The sequence below is a fragment of the Hoplias malabaricus genome, chromosome X2 (genome assembly GCF_029633855.1).
Source record: "Hoplias malabaricus isolate fHopMal1 chromosome X2, fHopMal1.hap1, whole genome shotgun sequence".
Taxonomy (NCBI): domain Eukaryota; kingdom Metazoa; phylum Chordata; class Actinopteri; order Characiformes; family Erythrinidae; genus Hoplias; species Hoplias malabaricus.
In genome coordinates, this window is record NC_089819.1 from 49755637 (window position 1) to 49780358 (window position 24722).

The 24722-nt window shown below is 41.9% G+C and overlaps 1 protein-coding gene across 1 annotated transcript in view; it reads right to left on the reverse strand.

Moving 5' to 3' along the window:
- The window catches only part of LOC136677411 (neural-cadherin-like), a 261783-nt gene that overhangs the window by 34672 nt on the left and 202389 nt on the right, over positions 1–24722 (reverse strand). The window contains exons 24-27 of the mRNA XM_066654931.1: positions 18069–18283; positions 3683–3810; positions 2582–2709; positions 1780–1903 (exon numbers count right to left, since the gene is read on the reverse strand). Coding sequence (XP_066511028.1) covers positions 1780–1903; positions 2582–2709; positions 3683–3810; positions 18069–18283 — 595 coding nt within the window. The remainder of the gene's footprint in view (positions 1–1779; positions 1904–2581; positions 2710–3682; positions 3811–18068; positions 18284–24722) is intronic.

A 24722-nucleotide genomic window follows, 5' to 3' on the forward strand; every position in this document is an offset into this window, starting at 1 on the left:
GGTTACAGAAAATGAATGAATGAATGTATTTTTGGGGGTGGGGGATAGAATAATCTCATTTCAAATGTTATTATAGATGTTAAAAAATTTCAAAATAATGCTCGTGTTTAAATTCCGATTTCTTTTAGTATGATTCTACTTCCACGTACGACTACAGTACATTTAATTGCTTTAAAAGTTCTGTAAAAGTGCAATGGGATGATGAGAAAGAGAGGTCCCTGTAGAGTTTACAACACATAGGACCCATAGAAAAGGGCTACTGAAGAAGAAATGGAAAAGAGGAGATTCACAAACAGAAACCGTTAAATTCAGTGTCCCATCCCCATCCTCTCACCCACAGCCTGGGCGTTTTGACCTGTCCCATGCTCCAGCTGGTCTCACGCTTCAGTAAATGCACTGAATATTTCCACGCCTCTGTTTCCATGTATGGAGCATGAATGTTGCATGTAGTGGGTTGTTGGTACTGCAGGCCAGTGGAGGAGTGTTTTAGCGTCAAGGACCGTTAGCATCCGGAACCACTGAGTCACGAAAAGCAGCACAAAAACCCGTCCACCGTAGCCAACCCAGCCGCCTGCAGCTAGACTTTACAGCAGGGCTGCATAAGTGTTATTTGGCACTGATGACCTATTAATGTCCACCCCACAACCGGCCCAAGGTGTGGAAGCTCAGTCCTCAGACGGGAAATTTAGCATATAAATATTTTATGAGCCATATGAGGTACAGCAGCAGCGCTGACAGTAAATGAATATAGTTAAGCCCATCTTTTTATCTGTAAAAAAGGCTTCAATAATGTTGTATGGGAGAGGAAACTGCAAATACACAACAGTTTTTAGTTTTGGAAGATAATGGAAACTTGGATCTTGTTTTTTATTAACACTATTAATTTTTAACACTTGTAATAAATAAAATAAGAATATTTCTTCAAATGTGTGCGAATGTAATGTAATGCAAATTAATGCAGTTACTGTGTGAGTATATTTGCGCTCAACCAAATTTTAACCAGCACTTTAAATCATATACCCACTCAGCTAATGGTAATCTGCTGCACTACTGTACACACAGGACACTTTCAAATTCCCTCCAAACTCATCCCGAGATGTGGAAGCTCAGCACAATAAAGAACTTTCTTTTAGAGCATAAATACTACATGATCCATTTGAGGTACATCAGCAGCACTGACACTGGACGTGTGTGTTTTAGTTCCTCTGTTTATCTATGAAAGCCTGTAAGGGTTGAATAAGCAAGTGTTGAATATTACAAAGCAACTAAAAGCTGCAACCATACATAAAACAGATTGTACTGCCATTCTCAGACAAATAGCTTTTCGCAGATGCTGCTATGTGCAGCATTTGAGTACTGTTTCTTTTTTTGTTTGTTTGTTTTATTCAACATCTCTACTAAGCAAAATGCATCTTTGTAAAGTGCAATTTCATGTTTATTACCTTTGAGATTGCACTTAATTTAGTCAATGGAACAAAAGCAGGAAAGACTTTTGTATTGTTGCTCAAGCTAAACTTTTCAAATTTGTACTTTAGCATGCACACACATTAGGAACAATATTTTATGGCCCTTTCATAAACTTACTGGGAAGACCAGCACTTAATCAATATAATAGGTCTTGTGTAGTGAATACAGATTGAGCTACAAACTGAGCCTCTTTGTGCTTCTTCATAACGACCAAGCTACTACTCCACAAGTTGAAATTTACAGTATAATCAAGTGTCAAGAGTTTGACCGTGCTTATTTAAAACGCTGCTGTGTTTTGTGTGGAGCCTTCACCTTGCTGTCAACGACGAGGTTGCGGATGCAGCCGGTGAAGTGCTTGTGCTGGAGCTGGGGGTAGATGTAGGGCACGTTCTCATTGACCCCTCCCAGTTGAAGTACCTGGGTCACGTTCAGATGCCTGTGGACAGATCAGACTGAATTAAAGTGGCTGTCCAACAGTTAATCAGCGGGTCCACTCAATGAGCATTAATACCCACTGAAAACAGCACTGGATTGATTGGTGGTTATAGAGTGCTCCTTCTCATCTGTGGATGCACTCAATCAATCACTCAACCTTTTAACCCTAATCCCTAATGTGATTATCAGGAAATCGATATGCCATCGCATCGATAGTTTACAAGGAAACATTAAATACTTCATTGATCAGCCACATCACGCGGGAAATCGCTAATGTGCACCACCCGCAAAAGGGTTGCTCGTTTAAAATGCAGCGATAAGAGAGCTCTCGGGTTCTCAGCTTTCATGCTGGGGCACTGTCTTCATGCCCTTGAGCAAGGTACTGCACCACATGCTCCTCCAGGGCAGCTACAAAACGAAGTCCCTGCCAAACGCAAACCACTGGCCACCCCCACACACCTCAGGCAACCGCGTGAATGAGATGCACCCACTGTACTTTCTCAGCAGAGGGATTCATTCAAAAAACTATTTTTTTACTTCAAATCACTTTGTTGTTTTCTGAACAAGTAAATTACACCAAATTACAAAAACAAATAAATAAATAAATATATATCACTTATTTTATTCAGATGAATACAACCTGAGACCGAAAGCCTGACTACGCAGTCATTTTTCTTACCTGTCTAGGTTTGGAGTGACCCCTGTCACTTCACAGGAAGTGTGGTCCTCAGTGGTCAACCAGCTGCCTACACCCTCCATCTCCATAACTGTGGCTCCTGTGCAGCGGTCCAGGGTAAAACGCACATCCTAAGGAAAGCATCACACATGCTCAGTGTATATACCACAACACTTAACTTAAGGATGAAGTTTCAATTTGCACTTGACAAAAGGCTCATTCACTTTCCATCCTGTCTGCTCTTCAGTGAAGAACTTCTAAGCCCCTTTTATAGCTACAATGTCAGCACTCAACCTGAGGATGTTCAGCTTCTTTCCACTCCTAAAAGACAATGATTCACCACCAGGCTATAATCATTGTCCAGAAATATGAATATCTCTAATATCTCTAGAATGACATTTCACATGATGAAGAAACAAAGGAACTGAAAAAAAAGAACCCACTTTTTTATGGACAGTGACATGCTTTTCATTTTCATTTTAAAAATGCAATCAGAGACATGGTGAATTTGGCACAATGCAGTCGTTCTCTCAAACATCTATCTGTTGGACGGGACAAGCCACAGTACAATTAAACTCAAGGCATGTCAAACAGACAGTGGCAAGAATCTGCAATATTCCACAAGTAGCTGGTGGGCTGCTAGAATGCTATGTGCACTGGAAAGTGAATATTATAAATTGTAATTTGGTAAGAGGCCCTCGGGTGGTCTTCTCCAGCGTGGCACAGACCACTGCAGTTTTGCTGACGGAGACGATGCTGCTGAAGGAGACACTGCTTAAAATGTTTTTCCATGTGCTCTATGACAATTGCTCTGGCAGATTTTCAGTGCATATCAGCACCCATCTCTCACTCTCTCTCACACACACAAACACACACACACAAAGATCCTGCACACCAATACAAACCAGTTTTATTTCAAAGCAGTTTATAAAAGTGCTGAACTTCAGGCCAGAAACTAAATGTTAGCGAAAGACACAGAGAGTGTGGGGTGCTGGGCCGGAGGGATGCAGGTGAAAGGTTAGATTATGTAGTGGGGTGAGTGTGGGGAGGGAAGGTGTGGGGTTTGGCGGGAAACCCTGCTGCTACCCACACACACACACCCACCTTGCTGTTGCTTCTCACGTCCAGTCTGTGCCACCGTCTGTCCGCCACATTCACGTTGCCCGGCAACTGCAGGACCAGAGTGCCTGAGCCGTGGTTTATCTTCAGGGTGGGAGTACCGTCGATCAGTTCTGAGAAGGAGAAGATTGTGGGGAGGTGGGGGGGGGGCAGAAAGTAAAACATCTTCATAAGTCTTCAAACACCAGCAGGAGTCAAACAAGTACACAAACACTGAGGAGCAGCAACTCAACTTTGCACTGACCAAACACAAGCAACTAATTCCTCTCCTTTACCCTGAACCCTGCACACTCAGCATCTAAGAACTCTAAGACGTTAAAGGGGCCTTCTGGCCTAAACGTATTAATTAATACATGATGTGTTGTTATTTGATGCATTATGTATTACTTTACCATGAAGCATAGCATCCCTAAACCCCACAGGCTTGGCTGAAATTACAATTTCATATTGTTTCTGAGTGCTTGACCATTGCAGTGCCAATCAGAAAGAGCAGAGAGAGAGAGAGAAAGAGAGAGAGATAGAGAGAGAGAGAGAGAGAGAGAGAGAGAAAGAGAGAGAGAGGGGTGTATCTTGTACATATTAACATGTTATTCTCAGTGAGAAACAGTCACAAAAGTCGAGTAAACATGCGTTCAAGGCCAACAACTCAACATTTCAGCTGAGATGAGCCATTTTTACAGAAGTTAACATGGCAGAACATGTCATGATTTGTTTGTGTGTGTGTGAGGCCTGTAATGGAGGAAATAAGAGCTGAAATGACTGTCAGGTTAAAGTGCAGAGTATCATCTTTAGGGGTTGGGAGTCTGCATTTATATCTTTAATGTGAAGCCACATTGAGATCACTGGCTTTTCTAACAGCAGCTTCATTAATGTGGTCTTCATTTCAAACGGAATGTAAGAGTCAGTAAATCCAATAACTGAGAATGAAATAAGCATACGCCAGTTAAAAACTGACTGCAGATTAATCTAAATGGGATTATAATGGTTAAACTCCATTGCCACTTCATGAATAGATTTATGTCCAAAAAACAAACCTTTCAAATATGTTTCAATATTTCAAACTCAACACCTGCGTACGTTTTACAGAGGTGAATTCGTAATGACGAAGCCTGCAATAGAGAGCATTCTTGTAGACTGTTGAAGGCCACAGCAACGGGAACTAAAGGTTTCTTTTTAAACCATGAAAATGTTGAAAAGATCAAGAACATTCTCCTGCATGTAGGCACCAGATAAAATAGAGAAATACACTGACATTTACGGCCACTATTTTAAACCAGAAAAATGGAAAGATTGCAATTTACGTTACAGTTTATTCAAAAGTACATAAAAAGCATGGTGTCCAGGGAGTTTGGCTTATGGAGGGGTGAGATGCCAATTAACATGCAGCAAAGTCGTGGAAAAGAAGCAGCTGTTCATGATCCAAATCAAGAACATCTAACAACCTGCATTAGATCTCACTAATGTCGTCATGGTTTAAAAACCCACGAATCCTGAAATCACAGAAATGTTCTGATATCAAGTCTAGTGCTTTTGGAGAAAAGTTAGTCACAGTTGTAAATCTGGAGGGGGTATTCATTCATTCATTATCTGTAACCGCTTATCCAGTTCAGGGTCACGGTGGGTCCAGAGCCTACCTGGAATCATTGGGCGCAAAGCAGGAATACACCCTGGAGGGGGCACCAGTCCTTCACAGGGCAACACAGACACACACACTCACACCTACGGACAATTTTGAGTTGCCAATCCACCTACCAACGTGTGTTTTTGGACTGTGGGAGGAAACCGGAGCACCCGGAGGAAACCCACGTGGACACAGGGAGAACACACCACACTCCTCACAGACAGTCACCCGGAGCGGGAATTGAACCCACAACCTCCAGGTCCCTGGAGCTGTGTGACTGCGACACCTACCTGCTGCGCCCCCGTGCCACCTGGAGGGGGTATTGATCCCCGTAATTTTAGAAGAAATATCGGAAGAGCAGGTTTCCATAAACCTTTGACCATATAGTGCCTATTAATAAGAAACAGCAAACTTGCTCTACAGGGTCCTACCACTTCATAAACACTCCTGAATTTCAGCCAAGTTTCACAATATAGGCCACAGAGGTAGATAACCCAACAGAGGCCTTGGTAATTATGATCATATTTTCTTCCAGTATACAAGAACAAACATATTAAGGAAAGTTCACTTTCATCTGGGCTATTCGATTGGCAAATTAAAAATTAATGATGCAATGGAAACTCCCCCAGGCTTTAAACTGTCAGATAGGATGCTCAGTTTGCAAGAGCCTTCTCCTCTCACTGATTCTGCATTAATCAGTTTGGCCTCAAACAAGTAGCTGTGTCCATTTCGCCCTTGATATCCATAGCAACTCACGCACTGCTTCTTGAAGCCTTTGTCTCAGTCTCCCTTTTGCTGAAGATTTCTTTTCATCAAAGAGTTCGCTTTCAGAGATCTTTAGTTAGTTGTTTGGGAAGGCTTGTCGGCCTGTGGCTCTACTGTGTGAGCTGATGTAGATCTGAGAGCCCTTTTCTGAGTGTAATCTTTGGCACTGGCACAGTGGCAGAGGTCAGCCAAATCATGATAAAGCCATCAGGACAAGAGGCCTGTGCCGAACACATCCCCCGTCTTCATTAACTCATTCAATCACTGGCTAGTGGTGGAATTTGTCCAGCTAATTCCCTCCCCGAGGAATCCCAGTCCACTGCCCTGCATCGGAATTAGCGCTAATTGACTTATGGATTCTGTCTCCAAGCCATCTCCACTGTCACTCTGTTATCCCCTGCCTTTCATAACCTGTCTCTTTTTATTTCACATATTTATCTAACTGTCTTTGAAGGATTGTTACTTGCTCTGACCCTCCTTCTAGCAGAGTATAGTGCAATAGAATGCTATGCCCTGCATCTGGTACCTGTCTAGAGCTCATAACATCTGAATCTTGATTTGAATTAGATGTCAGGAATGTGAACTTAAAATAAATGGTACACTTAAAATGTATTAGTAATGATGAGAAAGAAAGGGGTTCCTGTGTTATACGTAAAAACATCAGCTTTCCTATAAATGAATATAAATACACCTTTACACATGCTGAATGAAAATATATCATACATTAATGTTAAACTGTGACGCAGCAGGTAGTGTCACAGTCACACAGCTCCAGGGGCCTGGAGATTGTGGGTTTGAATCCCGCTCTGGGTGACTGTCTGTGAGGAGTGTGGTGTGTTCTCTCTGTGTCTGCATGTGTTTCCTCTGGGTGACTGTCTGTGAGGAGTTTGGTGTGTTCTCTCTGTGTCTGCATGTGTTTCCTCCAGGTGACTGTCTGTGAGGAGTGTGGTGTGTTCTCCATGTGCCTGCGTGGGTTTCCTCCGGGTGACTGTCTGTGAGGAGTGTGGTGTGTTCTCCCTGTGCCTGCGTGGGTTTCCTCCAGGTGACTGTGTGTGAGGAGTGTGGTGTGTTCTCCCTGTGTCCGCGTGGGTTTCCTCCGGGTGCTCCGGTTTCCTCCCACAGTCCAAAAACACACGTTGGTAGGTGGACTGGCGACTCAAAAGTGTCCATAAGCCATAGGTGTGAGTGTGTGAGTGACTGTGTGTGTGTGTGTCTGTGTCGCCCTGTGAAGGACTGGCGCCCCCTCCAGGGTGTATTCCCGCCTTGTGCCCAATGATTCCAGGTAGGCTCTGGACCCACCGCGACCCTGAACTGGATAAGGGTTACAGAAAATGAATGAATGAATGTTAAACTTTATTAAACCTAGCTGAGGAGATTATGATGAGGAACAAGGCTGGTGAACAACACTGACTGAACATGTTTAGAGGAGCTGGGCACTGTATACCACTGGAGCAGGCAGATATCGAAATACTCCTGGATATCTACAGGTCTTTGGGAGAAATAACTCATGGTAAAAAAAATATCATGTCTCAAAAAAAAAAAAGTTAAAATTAACTACGTTACTCTGAGACAAAGTGTTGAAGTGTTGCTAGGGATATTATTATTATTATTATTATTATTATTACTATTGCAACACTGTTTATTAATTTGGCCAAACAAGAGATGAAGAGTATGAACGCTCATTTAAATTAAAGAACCATTTTGATGTTGTGTCATGACATGCATCAGAAAAAATCTACTCAGAAAAATGAACTGGAGCCTAGAGTGAGGGAGAGTGAGATAAAGCATATTAGTTCTCAATTTAATAAAATTGTTGTGTTTGGTTAGACCAGAGATATAGAGGAGCATCCAGGTTAAGAGGAAGACAGAGAAGGAACCAACAGGCCGATGTCCAGTAGAGCGAGCCTGAACAGCCTGCTATTCGCTGGAGGTGAGATTCTGTCAGCTTGGTTTGTTGGCTTGAGTGAAGTTGGGGCTTTGTGAATGGACTATGAAGAGAGGAAGTCGGTCTCAGCTCATCTTTTGAGCTAAAGTGGCCTTTGATGTTGTCTCGCGCTTTGTTTTGTTTTGTTTAGTTTATTTTCTCGGATTCTTTAAAGCTTTGAGTAAGTGTGTTTGGAAGTCACTCAGGGTCAGTAATGCTGAACACCCAGAGGAGGAGCCATTTCAAAAGAGAAACCTTAGAGAACACCCGGTCCCTCACACACACACACACACACTTTATTTTTGTCTGAAAGTGCTGTCGTAGTCACTGTACCTGTCCAGTGTCTGACCCTTCACTGACTGAGGTTAGGGCATTTCCTGTCAAAGCTAATGTGACATTTTGGAATGAGTGGAGATAGGGATGAATAGTGAAAAGGGGAAAGAAGAGAGAGAGAGAAACAGATGGAAAGTAATATGGACAAGAAGAAAAAGACTGAAAGAAAGCCTGTAAAACAGAAAGAAATAAAACTGAAATATCTATTCAAATTAAATAAGCTGTAAACCAGGGCCCAAATCTTAACAACACTAAATGTTTTTGGGATTAAGAAAATTGTTTAATTAAAAGTTTAATTTGTAATTAGGAAATGCAACCACCTTTTAAGATTGAACTATGTAGCTTTGGCAAAAATAACCTGTTATAGGTAAAGACTGGAAAAGCTAAATAAATCAACTTATTATATTTTATTTGTGGATAATGGGGACATTTCTGTTGTTGTTTTTTGAGGCTAAGAAGTAAATAAATGATATTAAACCGCTATTGAGAATGAAAGCTGGACAAAGGGCTTAAGTATCTGAATTAAGCACAGTTTATACATTGCTTAATACACAAAATTAATTTTAAACATTGTCAGTAACCCCGTATTGCACTGTATAGAGTATGTGGTGCTGCAGTGTGGCCACTGCTCTATGTGTGGATGGTTGTGGGTCATATGGCCCTCCTGCGGCTCGGCTGCTAAACGTCTCATGCTGAAAACAGTTGTATGCATCCTGCACTCGGCTGCTACATGCTTTTGCACTTAGCCACGGTGTGCACGTCATGCTGAATGGCCACGGCTTTCCTCTCCTCATCCCTAATTCATGCCGGCCTCCCTTCGACATCGCGGCGCATTAATCCCTGTGTCAGCTTGGGTGGGAAGTGGAGGGGAGGGTAATTTGACCCCTCAAAAAAGTGTTTCCTCTCTTAAACATGAAAAATGGCCTCTTTCACTTGGGCGCATGGGACAGCTATAGCAAACAGCTGGCATATGGGCTAAGCAAATAGCATTACGAATCAGTCAGCATATACAAATCAGCGCCATATCAGGGGTAGTGTGTGTGTGTGTGTGTGTGTGTGTGTGTATGCAGTTTTTCCCTCCCCTACATGGGAAAAGGGCCTGAAATACTGTGAGTTGAAAGTGATATTTGAAACCTAGCGTAGCAGTTAAAGTCTGAAGGGATTGGCTAAGAAGCAAGTTTCTGCAAACTGACCGTAATGCTTGTGTCACACTCGGCTTGTAACTGTATACACCCCCCACCCTTGCTTTCATCTGCCAGACATTTCCCTCCAAAGCTTCTCTGGGTGTGTGATGAGTGTTTGTGTGTATGTATACATACATATACACCCATAATAATCAGCGTTAATATTAAAAATATTCCTTGTTTCTATGCTCATTGTCCATTTTATCAGTCCTACTGAATATAGTCGTATAGATGCACTTTATAATTCTACAATTTCAAAATCTACATATTTTACCAGCACTCTTTTTCCATGTTCTTCAATAATAAAGACACACACAAGTCCACCAAGGTATGATTCAGGTGGTGGATCATTCTCAACAATGCAGAGACACTGACATAGCAGTGTGTGTTTTACTGTGTGATGCACTCGAGGGTATCAGATATAACAGTGTTGCTGGAGTTTATTCCCCCAACCAAATAATTCATCCAACAGCTTCCTGTTAGTAGAGCCTTGTAACCTTTGATGAACTACAGGTTCTTCACAACACAAACGTTGCAGCAACAGATGAGCTGCAGTCACTGACTTCATTTCTACAAGATTGCCCAACAAGCTACGTGTGTCTAACAGAACAGCCAATGATTAGATAAAGCAGCAGATCTACAAAGCACACCTATATGGTTTGTGGAGCTGGTAATACGAACAACGCATATAAAAAAGTCATTTTAATGTATTGGCTGATTGGAACACATAGTGCTTTAAAGTACATCAATCAATGGCTTGAGAAATGACATAGTGATTTTCTTAAAATTCCTCAAGAAAAGTAAAATCAGACATAGAATAGAATGAAGAAAGTGTCTGCCCATTGCAGTAAACATGGAATTATCTCAGAAAACCTGAGCACAGTATGAGTCTCCTTTGTTGTTCTACCTGATCTCCACAGGAGAAACTACAGTGACATTATGGGCCTCTCCTCAGTTTGTTCTTTACTATGTAAATGTAGCAGACTCTACCCTCAAACTCATTCTCAAACTGTCTGCATCTCCTCGTCTTCTTCCAAGCCCATCGACCCCTAATGAACACATCAAACTTGCATAGGCAGCTTCTAATTTAGAAAAATTGGATGGTCTGAAAAACAAAGGAATATAGGAGGCCATTATTCACAAATATAAGCTGGAGTCATAATTTGATTTATGCTCTGCATTATGTTTCAGTATCACAAAATTAACCTCACATCAAATCAATCTATAGGCAAATTAAAAGTCTTGGTTAACCGGTGTGAATAATGAGATGGAAACAAAGAAAAAAAGATAGGTCCTGTTTTGTGTTTGTGCAACCCTTGGGAAAGAACATTACAGCAGAAAAAAAGAGATGAATATAACCGAGGGGCACTGATATAGATTTCTGGGCTCACAAATGCTGACTGATAACTGATAACTGTATCAATAACTGATCATTTTACGTTTATGTTCAATGTCAAGAGACCAAAGGGGACCCAGGGCTGTAGAGCAGTGGACCTGCTTCCAACCAAAACATTTGTTATGGGTCAGAAAGTCCATCCAACGTCATTACCTTATCTAACCAATGGTTTCATGATCGAATGCAATCAAATCCTCACAGAAATGCTTCAACTGAACATGAACTCTGAGGCTTTTTAAAATATATATTTGTTAGTAATTAGTTTAGTTTGTAATTACGTGCCCAGGGTCTACAGATGGCTATCTCTGGCATATTTACATAGATATGGAAATTGAAATGTTGATAAATGTACTTTGCTCATGTCAGCACCAACTGAAATTGTGTGGTAGTTGTTTTTGTTTTGGGTAAATGTGGTACTGTAGGCGCTGTTGTGACTGAAGGATGTCTAAGGACAAAAAAGCAGTGGAATCTGCAATCATTCACTGGGTCATTCCTATTTTTAACGTTGGTAAGAACGTTCGTCTAGAGCCAGTATCAGTTAAGTGTTAGTAAATAAATATTCCACAGGGAGACTTCCTCAAGGACTCTCCTCAAAGCCTACGCCGCAGCTGAAGTAGGACTGGCCTTCGAATGGGGAAAAATAATGCAAATTTGGATAAACTTTAATATTGAGTTCTAAAGTGTATTTTAAAAAGCCTTGTAAATATCACCACACATTCATTAGTCAAGTGTGAACTAACTAAAGACTTTTACATGCATGAATATGTAGCTACACTTGGCACTTGCCTGGACGTGGAATCAAACCACATCAAAAGAGAGAGCTGTATGTTTTCTGTGAGCTCAAATCAAGGGAATGTAGTTCATTTATCACCCCAATTACAATACACCCCCTAAACATAATTTGAAATCCTAATTAAAGAGACCCTCATCAGTATTAGTTTCGCATCTTCACCTTGATTAAGAAGTGATCCAAGTGAACCGCCTTGTCACAATGGGACAATAAATGCCATTTGATTTCCTCTGCATCATTAGCGCCCAAGGCATGCTTTAACACCATGACAATGCTATGACACCCACCTGCCTCAGCGAAGCCTTGGGAGACTACTTTCCATTCATTGGCTGTCCTTAATCAACCAAATTTAATTTGTCAGTCTAATTTGTCTATTGATTAGACATGCTCACCTTTGTACCTCTCAGAATCTTTGCGCAACCTTGAAAAGAGACTCTATCTGGAGACCGAACCTGCAAAGGGTCTTGGCACACAAATATTCTTGCCCTTTTCAACCGATGAGATTAATCGAGAGAAAAGCCAGGGGTCAGGAAGGAAACGGGAGTCCAGCCTGGCAGAGAAGATTGTGTTGACAGAGAGAAAGAAGAAGAAAAAAATGGAGGGGAGAGTGGAAAAAAGACTGAGGTAAAAAGTGAGTGGGAATGGGGCTTTATAACAAATACCACATGCAGAATTCATATGTGCTGAAAGGAATTGCACATATAAGCTCTGTAAATTATGAGCCTGCAGCACATGGTCTGATTCAAAGGCGTGGGTATGTATATGCTTCATGGATGAGCTGAAGACCGTCTACCAACCCAAGAGCGTTTATTATGTATTCTCGTCCTTTGCTAAGCTGGTGGTCAGATTTTCCAATTTCCGTTTACAGGGGGGTCGAGAAAACACTAATCACTCACCATAACCTCTTCCATGAAACAAAACCAGTGTCCTAGCAACACATGCAATCAATCACGCTCGGTTAAGCTACAGAGGTCTCCGCCAGGGTGAAATATGTTTATATTATGTTTTAAAAGCTTTCATAAAGGCTTCGTTAAGCTTCGTACACACACAAAGTAACGTTAGCACTTTGTTTAGCCTGGATCTAAACATCTTACAGATTTAATTAGATTAGTTAAACCCTTACAGCCCTGCGCTATATTAAATAAAAGTGCTTATTATTCTGTATTAACAGAAAGAGACGAGAGAAAAGAGAGACTAAAAATTGGACGCAGGAGGAGTACATGGGTGATGGTGTGTGTCTGAGAGAGAAACAGAGGGAGAGGGAGCAACATATAGAAAGAGGGAGAGGAGCATTTGTGCGTGGGAGTGTGTGTGCACTGAGAGAGAGAGAGAGTGTGAACGAGAGCGAGCAGCTCGAGCGGAAGTGTTGGGGCAGCAGCAGCATCAGTATCTTTAATAGGGAGAGCAGAGGCGTGAAGCTGGCAGGCAGTAGGCCAATGATAAGGTTTAATAGGTTGCACTAAAAAACAGCAGAGAATAATAAGGTCTGATGGAGTGAAACCAGAAGAGTGCAGAGAGAAAAAGAGAGAGAGAGAGAGAGAGAAAGAGAGAGAGACGCACTGTAGCTACACTCGTTTAGCTGTCTCTTCTCCTTCACTTTGCCATTCATCATTCATCATCCCCTTCTTCCCCTCCTCCTTTTGCACTCCTTTACTCCTTCTATCTCAACCAGTCATTTGCACTTCTCTTTTTCGATCGCACCCTCTCAGACATATACATCTTCTCTCTAGCTCCAACAGACTTCTATTCTTCAACCTAGCAATTCTCCCCATTGCCACCACTTGTTATCTACTACCGTCTCCATCTCTTTCTATTTCTTTCTCTGTATCCCTCACCCTTACTCTCTCTTTTATCTATCTCTTTCTCTACTCGCTCTTCATTCCTCTCCAACTCTCTCTTGGCACTAGACGCTTGCATGTCCTCACTAGCCTCTCCTCTCGTTTCTCTCTCTATCCCGCTGACTATCACTGTGACTGGCCACAGATGGATCCAGTGGGTGAGAACACTTTTACAAACCTTACAGCATGAATGGGCCGGATTCAATTTAGATATGGTGCCTGACTGATCATCTGTTGCATGAGAAAAGTTCACACGGCATTACGTAAGCACAAACACACACACACACACACACACACACACACACACACACACACACACACACACACATATTGCATTGTACAACAAGCAAACTTTCACTCCATATCTCTGCAGCTGGCTTCTCCACATGCCACTATTCACTCACTCACTTTTCTGTCACTTCCCATCACTCTTTTCCTACCCCCCTCATCACTGCATTCGTCCTCTCCCTGTAAATTCTTCTCACTCCTTCCCCACTCTCTGGTTTTGTCTTTTGGAGACATGGTGGCGGTGGGTTAGTGTGTGTTGCGTTGGTACAAGTGTCCATTCACTGTCCACTTTATTAGAAACACCTACCTTTTTGGTCCACCTTGTAGATATAAAGTCAGAGACATAGCTCATCCCCTAGTCCTTCATCAGTTGATAGGTGAGACCACCACAGGACGCTGTGGGCCGGGTATTTTTGGTTGGTGAACAATTCTCAGCCAGTAGTGACACTAAAGGCTTTAAAAACTCCAGCATCACTGCTGTGTCTGATCCATTCGTACAAGCACAACACACACTAACACACAACCACCACATCACGGAGAGTGGTCCATCACACACATCATACCTGCTCTGTGGTGGTCTGTAGGATTCCTGACCACGGTAACTGCAGAGCTATAAAGTGCTCCTGTATGATGGATGGGGGTAAGAGAAAGGACATGAAGTGTGGTCATCAAATTCTTGCTTATGAAAAGCATCATGAATTAATCTGCGCTGAAACAGGAGTGCATCATGTCTGCAGTAAGGCGTTTTTTCCCTGATAAGTACAGCACAGCAATGACGTGGTTCCTGTGGTGATTCAGAACCGCAGGAGATACTCACCATCTAAATGACAGAGAGAGCGGGGGAAGGCATGAAGTGAAGGCTGTCAGGCAATGTCTGAGCAACACTGTATTGTCTGAATCAACAAGTGTTGATGGTAGGGAGGGATGTAAATAAATAAAGAAATAAATAAATAACTTAGGAAATCCTCCCATCTGACTCAGACTCCTCTTCCACACTTCATGACTATTACATAATCACATGACCACAGCTATTGAAGGTGACAGTGATTATTTTTTTCTATTTTTTAAAATAAGTTTACATTTTAAATTTACTTTTAAATTCAAACAATGGCAATAAAAACGTATTCGTTTTCCACTCAGAATGACAGAATGAACCGAAAGCCGTTGAATTCCTACACTGCGACGTTGCAGACGACAAGCAAATAAAACTGATCCCCAAGTTCACCAGTTCTTGTGGTTACTATCTCCACGGCAACGTCTGCAAAGCTGCATGGTGCCATGGGTCATGTAACGTAAGTAGGCGATGAAGTTCAATACTGTGAAAAACAAACAAGAAAATTACAATCTTCAGCCATTTTCCCAGATGCCAACACTGTTCGAGGTAGAACTCTGTTTAATTAGCCTTTAGCCCCATGTTACACTGTCAGCTATTAAAATAAGCTGGCAGGTAAATGAAAGGGCAGCAGTTGTGTGTTTTGTTTAAATTGTATTTTCCCCCTCAGGTTATGAAAGCTGGGATATTTGGCTAGTTGGTGGTTGTCATCCTCAGGGTTGCCATGCCTCTGGGATAAAATGCTTTTAGGTGGCCCTCCTCAGCTGTAACCAAACTCTGGATTAAACAAACAAGCCCTTTTTTTTCCTCAGTCCAGAAACTAAGAGCATATGCATGGCCCCCTTCTTCAAGTTACACAATCTGACCCTAAATTTTCGCCTGAGACACATTTGAGGCCAACTGAAGTGCCAGGTAATTTTTTTTAATCTTGTTTTCCACTTGTTATCAGATCAAATGACACAGATGTTAATGCAGAGTCTGGTAAAGGGGCCACTGACGCACAGTGAAAAACCAACCAGGAAGATATTATCTAATATACATCATGAAAAAAATGAACTTTCCCAAAGAAAAAGTAAAGTTTCTCAAGTCTAAAATCACCCAAATCTAGCAGTTGTCTAAAGTGACTTTTGTGGCCTATGGTTGAGGTTCTGATTGTTTGTAAAGGTTTGAAAGGTATAAGAGATATTTTGGGGGTGCATTATGGTAAACATTTAGATGACTGTTGATGTCTAGTGTTTGTTAGCACAGTTAGCCTTGGAACTCCAGTTTAAACCTAAAACACCAAGACTCCAAACATGTCTTGGCTGATGAACTTCATCTGTGTTCATTCATTTACTTGTTATCTTTAAGATACTCAGAAACTATCTTTGTTAATATGATCATAGTGTGTTTAAGTGTTTTATCACGATGCCATCATTAAGCTTATACTATCAAAGTTGTATGAATAACCAACCAAAGATGTATTCAAAATAGCTAAACTTCTGTGGTCATGGTGTTCTCACGCACATGAGAATGTGAATGATGTGTTCAGATGTATATAATAAGAAGCATATCGCGAGCAGAGACTGTGAAAGCTATGCACAACACGTAGACAGACATTGGTGAGTTCATTAGAGCTCTAAATGTGTACACCCCATTGTAATTACTCTGTGAAATGAATGACAAATAAGGCTTTACTGCATAATGAGTGCCTTCGTTAACCCCTGACACACTACTGCTCACACACTTTCAGCTCAGACCACAGTCTTACAGAGAAGGCTACACCCCACAGACTCACTTTAATGACCTGGGTCTTACACTCACATATTCTCTCTTTCTCTTGATCTCTGGCTCATACACTTTATTTCTTACTTTTTTTTTGCTGCTTGTTTAGTGAAGCAAATCTCCCATGAGTCCTCGCATGTTTCAGTCTTCAGACTTTTATATTAAAAACACTAAATCTTAACTGAGGGGGCCAATACTCTGTGTAACTCTCGCTCGTCCTGTCTCTCCTGTGATCTTGCTCTTGAATAAATAAGCACATAAACTTTTGTTATCTCTTTCTGTCTCTGTCTATCTGAAATGGAGTCTTTCTGCTTGCTCCTATCGCTGATGAGGCTCCATGAAGAGCATTCACTCCAATTTAAACACCACTTTGCCTGAAAAGTTTAGACTTATGCATTACTGGTTCGTTTCTTCCATCCTGAGAGAAGAGAATATACTTTGACTTTGTGACTGTGTTCTATTATTCATTTTAGTAATGATTTAGAAAATGTTTCCATCTATGATTCTTAAGTAGATGATTTCCCAGTCGAAAAAATTCTCAATTTCACCACTGTCCAGTTTCAAATGAATTCTTTAAGTGATGATTAAAATGTACGCTGAGTTTTGTACAAATTATTCAGTGCATTCTTACAATCCACGATGATTGGAATGACATATAGTGTTTGAGATGATTACTCAGGGTTATTACAAGGTTATCAAACACAGTTCGACATTCTGTTTAAAATAATTCAGACACTGAAGCATTTCTTCTGTTTTTAAGGAATCACTTTTCCATTTAAACACATGCTCACACTTAAAAATGTTTCACCGCTGCTAAGACTGGACAAGCAAGCAGTTCATTCATTCATTCATTGTCTGTAACCCTTATCCAGTTCAGGGTCGCGGTGGGTCCAGAGCCTACCTGGAATCATTGGGCGCAAGGCGGGAATACACCCTGGAGGGGGCGCCAGTCCTTCACAGGGCGACACACACTCACACCTACGGACACTTTTGAGTCACCAATCCACCTAGCAACATGTGTTTTTGGACTGTGGGAGGAAACCGGACCACCTGGAGGAAACCCACGCCGACACAGGGAGAACACACCAACTCCTCACAGACAGTCACCCGGAGCGGGAATCGAACCCACAACCTCCAGGTCCCTGGAGCTGTGTGACTGCAACACTACCTGCTGCACAAGCAAGCAGTGCTACTAACAAATAGAAGTGGCTAATATATGAGTCTTGGATTCAGGGGCTCAAACGTTCTTCATCATTCAATGTGGAAATAATTAGTTATTTTTACTGTGCTGTTAAACATAGTTTTAATCAAACTGATCACTGAGTGTTTAGGATCAATTTAGTGCATCCAATTTCCTTTTGAATGTTTTGGGATGATTCACAATTATTAAAAAACTAACTTTTCCATTTCAGTATTAAAAATAGACAATAAAAATAAGACAGCAAGCTGTTATTTAGATGAGCGTGTTTGAAAACAGACAAAAAGATAATAATAATTTGGCCAAAATGAGCAAAGGGATCTACTTCATTAAGTGCTAATATAACCAATGTTAATTAGCTGTTCCTAAACTGATGTAGTCGAGTTGCCGCTTTCCTGGATGCTTTTCACTGTAGTAAACGAAACGCAGTTGACTCACCTATGGCCATGAAGTCCTCCGGTTCCCAGGGTTGCAGCTGGGCCAGGGGTCCACTGTAGAGCAGCAGGCCATCTGCCACCTCCGTGATGAACTCCAGCGAGAGGTGACTCTCAAAACACGGCCTTATTGGGGGAAACCAAGCATAGCCGTTGCCATGGAAACTGTGCTTGGTCTGTTGGCATTCAGGTCCCTCAAACTGAGCTGGGCACTGACATCTAGGGCACACACACATAAAGCAAACACATCAGAAAAAAAAAATCACAGAAACATTAAAAGTAGGGGAACGAGGGAGGATGGATATAACAGGCCATGCAAGGACACATGGGACAGCTTAACTGGCCTGAGGTCACAACTCAGCCTCCATAGACTAAAACAACATCCTTCTGCTTGACTGGGCAGAAATCATGACCTTAAAAACACAGGGAAACTGAAATACAAAACAGACAGATAATTGCATACACACAGATTTGAACAAATGTTATGTACTGTGCCACAATATGGAGGCTTGTGTATTAGGGGAATTAATATCTGACTGCAGAATGGTTTAGTCTAATTCAACATGATTTGTTTGTGATTATACAAACGTACTCACATAGTCCAATACATAAGATATTTTATTATTTAAAATGATCTCTGATTAGAGGTTTCTTAACAACCATGCGAGATGTGGTAGACCTCCAAAACTTACACCATCAGCACTTAAATCTTTCAGAGACTTTCAGGTCTCAAGCTTTAATCTTGCTTCATTCATTCATTATCTGTAACTGCTTCAGGGTCGCGGTGGGTCCAGAGCCTACCTGGAATCATTGGGTGCAAGGCAGGAATACACCCTGGAGGGGGCGCCTATCCTTCACAGGGCAACACAGACACACACATTCACTCACACCTACGGACAGTTTTGAGTCGCCAATCCACTACCAACGTGTGTTTTAGGACTGTGGGAGGAAACCGGAGCACCCGGAGGAAACCCACGCGGACACAGGGAGAACACACCAACTCCTCACCGACAATCACCCGGAGGAATCCCACGCAGACACAGGGAGAACACACCACACTCCTCACAGACAGTCACCCGGAGGAAACCCACGCGGACACAGGGAGAACACACCACACTCCTCACAGACAGTCACCCGGAGCGGGAATCGAACCCACAACCTCCAGGTCCCTGGAGCTGTGTGACTGCGACACTACCTGCTGCGCCATCGTGCCGCCCCCAAAGTACAATAAATATGTTTTAATTCACTGTTTTGAAATATCAGATTAAAATATTGTGCAGTAATGAAGGTTGGCAAAAAACAAATACCACTGTCGTGTATTCAAATATTAATAACTTCTTCATCACTGATTCAGATCAAAGCGTCATAACACACTGAAACCCGATTGTTTTCTGAAGTGTATTCATGCATACACAGATTCGACAGGAACAGGGACAACGAGTCTGCAGTTATCCCTTATTACTTGTGACTTCTCTTCCCAGTTTGAGTCTACCTGTTGCAGACACACTAGACGTGGTAAATGCAGCACACATACACTGTATCATTCACTAAAAGGCATCAGTCACAATTGCTTTCCTTTGATTTGCCACCGAAACCACTGCTATTTTCACCGTTCCCCTGCCTTTATGTCGCTTCGATGAATATAATCATAGTTTTTGAAAAATACATGAAACTTGCTTTTCTCTTTTTCTTCCCCTCGTCTAGATCTCTCTCTCATTCCTTCTCAATCACTTACACTTGGTAGCTTCTCCATAGCAGTTTTTTTTTTTCATTTTCTTTATTCTCTCTCTCTCTCTCTCTCTCTCTCTCTCTCTCTCTGCCTGCCAGAGGCCTCTGATTTTGTGATTGAAAGGCAAATGATGTTGTGAGATGACGGCGTCCCGGCAAGTCTGACAGACGCAGGATCCGAGCATTACTCAGGAAGAATCTGCATCCAATAACAGAATAGCACACTCCATGCTGCCTGTTGTAGCAACACCGCTAATCAAAGATGGGTCCATGTTTACTAAAACAACACACCATGGCAGGAGACGGGCATGATGAAACGCAGACAAGAGAGAACGTGTTTATAGTGATGATCAACATGGAAGCGGAGGGAGGAGGAGACGGCCCATGCATCATACACAAGGCTGGGTTCGGCGCTCTTCAACGAGGTGGACATTTTCACAAAGCCGCTCCCACTTGCAGGCAATTAAAGTTAGCAGACGCTTTTACGGCACTGAATTATACCTTGAAATAAAAGATTCACTTGGTGAAATTTCACTCCAGTCAAAGCTGCAAAAAGGAGAGGATGAAACCACAGGACAGACGAGATCCAGGGCTCGATCTAACGGCGAGATTTCCCGAGACAAAGCCAGCTGTCTAAAGCATGAGAATAAGAACAGCAATGGACTTACAGCGTACTAAGGATTGATTCGCAAATAGATGGTTTAACGCAGTAAAAGGAGATCGGCATCACAAAAAAAAGCGTCCATCCAGAAATTCGCATTTACAGTACGTCTTTATTGCAGTCTCAGATTTGCTCATGCATCGGAGTCATTTACAAAACATTCATCACACATCACGACAGGCGATGCGAGAGCACAACGGAATTCTAATGGGCAGCAGCAAAGAATTTACTGTGATAATATCGCCGTTATTGCATTTCTTATACGAGGACATTGATTAATGTCAGTCTCCTGGAGAAACCCAATCCAGATAGTTTTCCAGCCCAGTGCAGCAAATTTTCTCCCCAGACACACATCCAGGACGCAGCAAAGGGCTGGGCCTGCTCGCAATAAGCCGACATTTCACTCACCAATCAATACAATAAGACTAGAATCAACTGGAGGACCTTTTAAGCTAAAGTTTCACAAAGAGCCACAAGCAGCCCATGTCACCAGACTCCGTGTTTATGAGCAGGGTTTGGGTTACAGCCTGAGCCCTGGTATCTGGCGCTGGTTAGAGTTTTTTGGCCTCTTTTTAACTCGTCACATATGGACAACTATGGACGGTTAAGAGGCTGCTTTGTGCAGATGAGTGTTCATGCATAAGACCATAAGGTCAAGTGACACAAGCAATAAGAGAGGAACTGGACCATCAAAGACTTTCGGAACTGGACCGGAATAGAGACACAGACAAGCAGAAAGAGAGGAAAGAACATTTTAACAGTTTGTGGTAGTTGGTCCTTTTTGTTTCCTTTCTGTCGTCGACATTTGAAGCCGTATACAAGGTAGATTTGTCTGCATTAGGGAAAGAAAGATTAACATGTAGAGAGAGAGAGAGAGAGAGAGAGAGAGAGAGAGAGAGAGAGAGAGAGAGAGATTTAAACAGAAAGAAAGAAAGATTAACATGTAGAGAGAGAGAGAGATTTAAACATTTAAAAAAGAAAGAAAGAAAGAAAGAAAGAAAGAAAGAAAGAAAGAAAGAAAGAAAAAGAAAAGACAGAAAAACGGCAGAAAACTGAGAAAGAGACAAGGAGAAGAAACAAAATGAGAGAGGGAAGAGAGCTACAAGGGGTTAAAAGAAGCATAGAGAAAAACTAAGTCAGACAAGCAGAGGAGAGAGACAGACAGACTGACAGAGAGAGAGAGAGAGAGATTTAAAAAGAAAGAAAGAATGATTAACATGTAGAGAGAGAGAGAGAGATTTAAAGAGAAAAAAAGATTAACATGTAGAGTGAGAGAGAGAGAGAGAGAAAGAGAGATATTAAACAGAAAGAAAGAAAGAAAGATTAACATGTAGAGCAAGAGCGAGATAGAGAGATTTAAACATTTAAAAAAGAAAGAAAGAAAGAAAGGAAAGAGACAGAAAAACGGCAGAAAACTGAGAAAGAGACAAGGAGAAGAGACAAAATGAGAGAGGGAAGAGAGCTACAAGGGGTTAAAAGAAGCATAGAGAAAAACTAAATCAGACAAGTAGAGGAGAGAGAGAGAGAGAGAGAGAGAGAGAGAGAGAGAGAGAGAGAGACATACCCTCTGTTACAAGAAACACCAGCAGCTGATAATCATCAGCTAGGTGAGGCAAGGTCACAGCTTTCACAGAGAGAGGTCACAGAGAGAGAGAGAGAGAGAGAGAGAGAGAGAGAGAGAGAGAGAGAGAGAGAGAGAAATTTAACCAGAAAGAAAGAAAGAAAGAAAGAAAGAAAGAAAGAAAAAGAAAAGACAGAAAAACAACTGAAAACTGGGAAAGAGACAAGGAGAAGAGACAAAATGTGATAGAGGGAAGAGAGCTACAAGGGGTTAAAAGAAGCATAGAGAAAAACTAAGTCAGACAAATAGAGGAGACAGAGAGAGAGAGAGAGAGAGAGAGAGAGAGACATACCCTCTGTTACAAGAAACACCAGCAGCTGATAATCATCAGCTAGGTGAGGCAAGGTCACAGCTTTCAAAGATTAAGTTCAAAATGTCACACCATCGACTACAGGCCTGGCAGGCCATCGAATCACGCCATTCGCCCAACTTGATAATCACAATTCTTTGCCTGGGGGTATGCAGTGAGTTCATCACCACTAGTCCAGTCTCTCCAATCTGAAAGTAGCCATGTTAAGTGGGCGGATGAGTGTTTACAAGGCGATCATTGCCTCTGCAATTCCCAGAATGCCTCAGACCTCTCTTTCAGGTTGTCTCCTTTAGTCTGAGCCTTTATTTCAGCCACGGTGGCCTAAACACAATTCTCTCACTCACGCTGGCTTGTTTTATCTCTGCACCTTGTTGTGTTCATTTCCTGCTTGCATACCCAGCATGAGCGATGCTATTTCTTTGCGGGTGAGAAGCCCAATGTAATCTCCCTCCTGTCCTCCATTTCGAAGCCCCGTATCTACATGCTGTTCCTTAAATCTTGAGTGTCATCGCTCGCTGGGTGTTCGGGGCGAGTGTAGACTACATATCTCAAGATCTTGGCTCAAACGATTGTGATAAATGCAGCTGGTCTGTCAGAAAATGTTAACACCGGCCTCCCGCGCTTATCTCTTTTGGCAGAGCTTGCATTTGGGTTGAACCGGGGCAGATGAGGGTGGAGTGGAGAAATGAGGGTCTATCTGAAGTGCCTTTAGCGCTGGGCGTTTTCTTCTGGGGAAGCGCTGCTATTGCTTTATCCGGTTAGCTGTGACAGAACGTGGGCTGCTGGCTGATGCCACTCCATGAAACCTCAGAAAGTGCCTACATTGCTAATCAGCCAGTGCTATTTAATCAGCCAGCGGCATGGGGGAGGAAGTGGCTCAATGGGTTAGGCTCCACCATGAGAAGACGAGGACTGCTAGTTCTAATCTCCAGAGATTCACGGACGTAAGTGTGTGTTCGTTCTGCACCCAACGACTGTTCTAATAGTCTGGAGTTCGGTTCAGACTGCTGCTGGGGTGCCTCCAAGCAAGTAACTTGACCCCAAGCTGCTTCGGGAAAGCTGAAGACCGACACCAGGGCTCTCCCTAGACTTTACTACAGCACAGCGGTGATGTGACAGAGCAGCCTAGTCCAATCACCCTGCTGTAATTAAATAAAGATTCAAGACTGACCTTCTTTGATTCCAAGGGATGCCCCATTTAAACCTCACTGAGGGGTTTCAATGGATCCACTGGATAGTGCAGGGGGTAATTGACCTGAGATCCATGACAGAGTGAGGGGCCCAGTCACAATCTAGTAATTCTCATAAAGATACTAATGAAATGTTAACTTACAGATCCAATTTCTTAACAATACAGTACAGTAATGTTAAGAAGATTAATATTAAATTGATTAGACATTCTGAATGTCAGTTTTCAATTAATTGCCAATCCCTACTTCACATTTTGCAATATTTAATCAAAATTTGCTTTTTAATCAAACATTTTAATTCTCAGGAATGTATATAGTCCTCTGTTTGAACCAGTGGTATGTGAGAAGTCAGCCAAATGTGATACATTATTATTACGAATTATGGAGATGAGCTTAATTTTAGATGCAGTTATTTGAAGGAACAACCTTGTTTGAGATGCAACATTACACTAAAAAATGCAAATCTTTGAACTCATTAAAATTAAGCAGGTACAGCTACTTTCCTGGAACTATTTAATTAAATGTGTGGAATTGTAGACACAACACAATTAGGTAAGATCTTTTTTTCTTGAGTAAAGTTAATAACTATGTAAATTACACTGTCAAATTTTGAACAGACTTAAAATGACTTTAGAATGAGGGTTTAAAGGCTAAGCACCAGCGATATGAAAGTGTCAAACAAACAAATACAGTGGAATTTGAGTTTGAGTAAATTTTGTTTATTGATAGTCAGAAAACATGTTATTTCTTATTAATTCAAGGAATAAGGTTTAAAAGACCGTTGGCCCCGCAACCCAACGGTGTTCGGAAACTCTAATAGGCGTCTTGCCTGTGACGTAGATGGTGGACAACAACTCTAGAAGTTGCACTTAATTTAATGCAAAATGACGAAAAGGTGTGTTGTTTTTGGCTGCAATCATTCAATGTACAGTGGGACATCTGTGCACAAATGGCCCAAAGATCCCAAAATATCCAGAAAATGGACTAAATTTGTCCACTTTAAACGGGCACTTTGGAAAGGACCATCCGCTCACTCCGTTATCTGTAGCTCATTTCACTGGCGCTTTTCCAACAATATGGGCATGTAAGGAAACCAACGAAAGGTGTTCAAGAGCCTCTGTAACATGGAGGTAAACAGGGTAAGGACA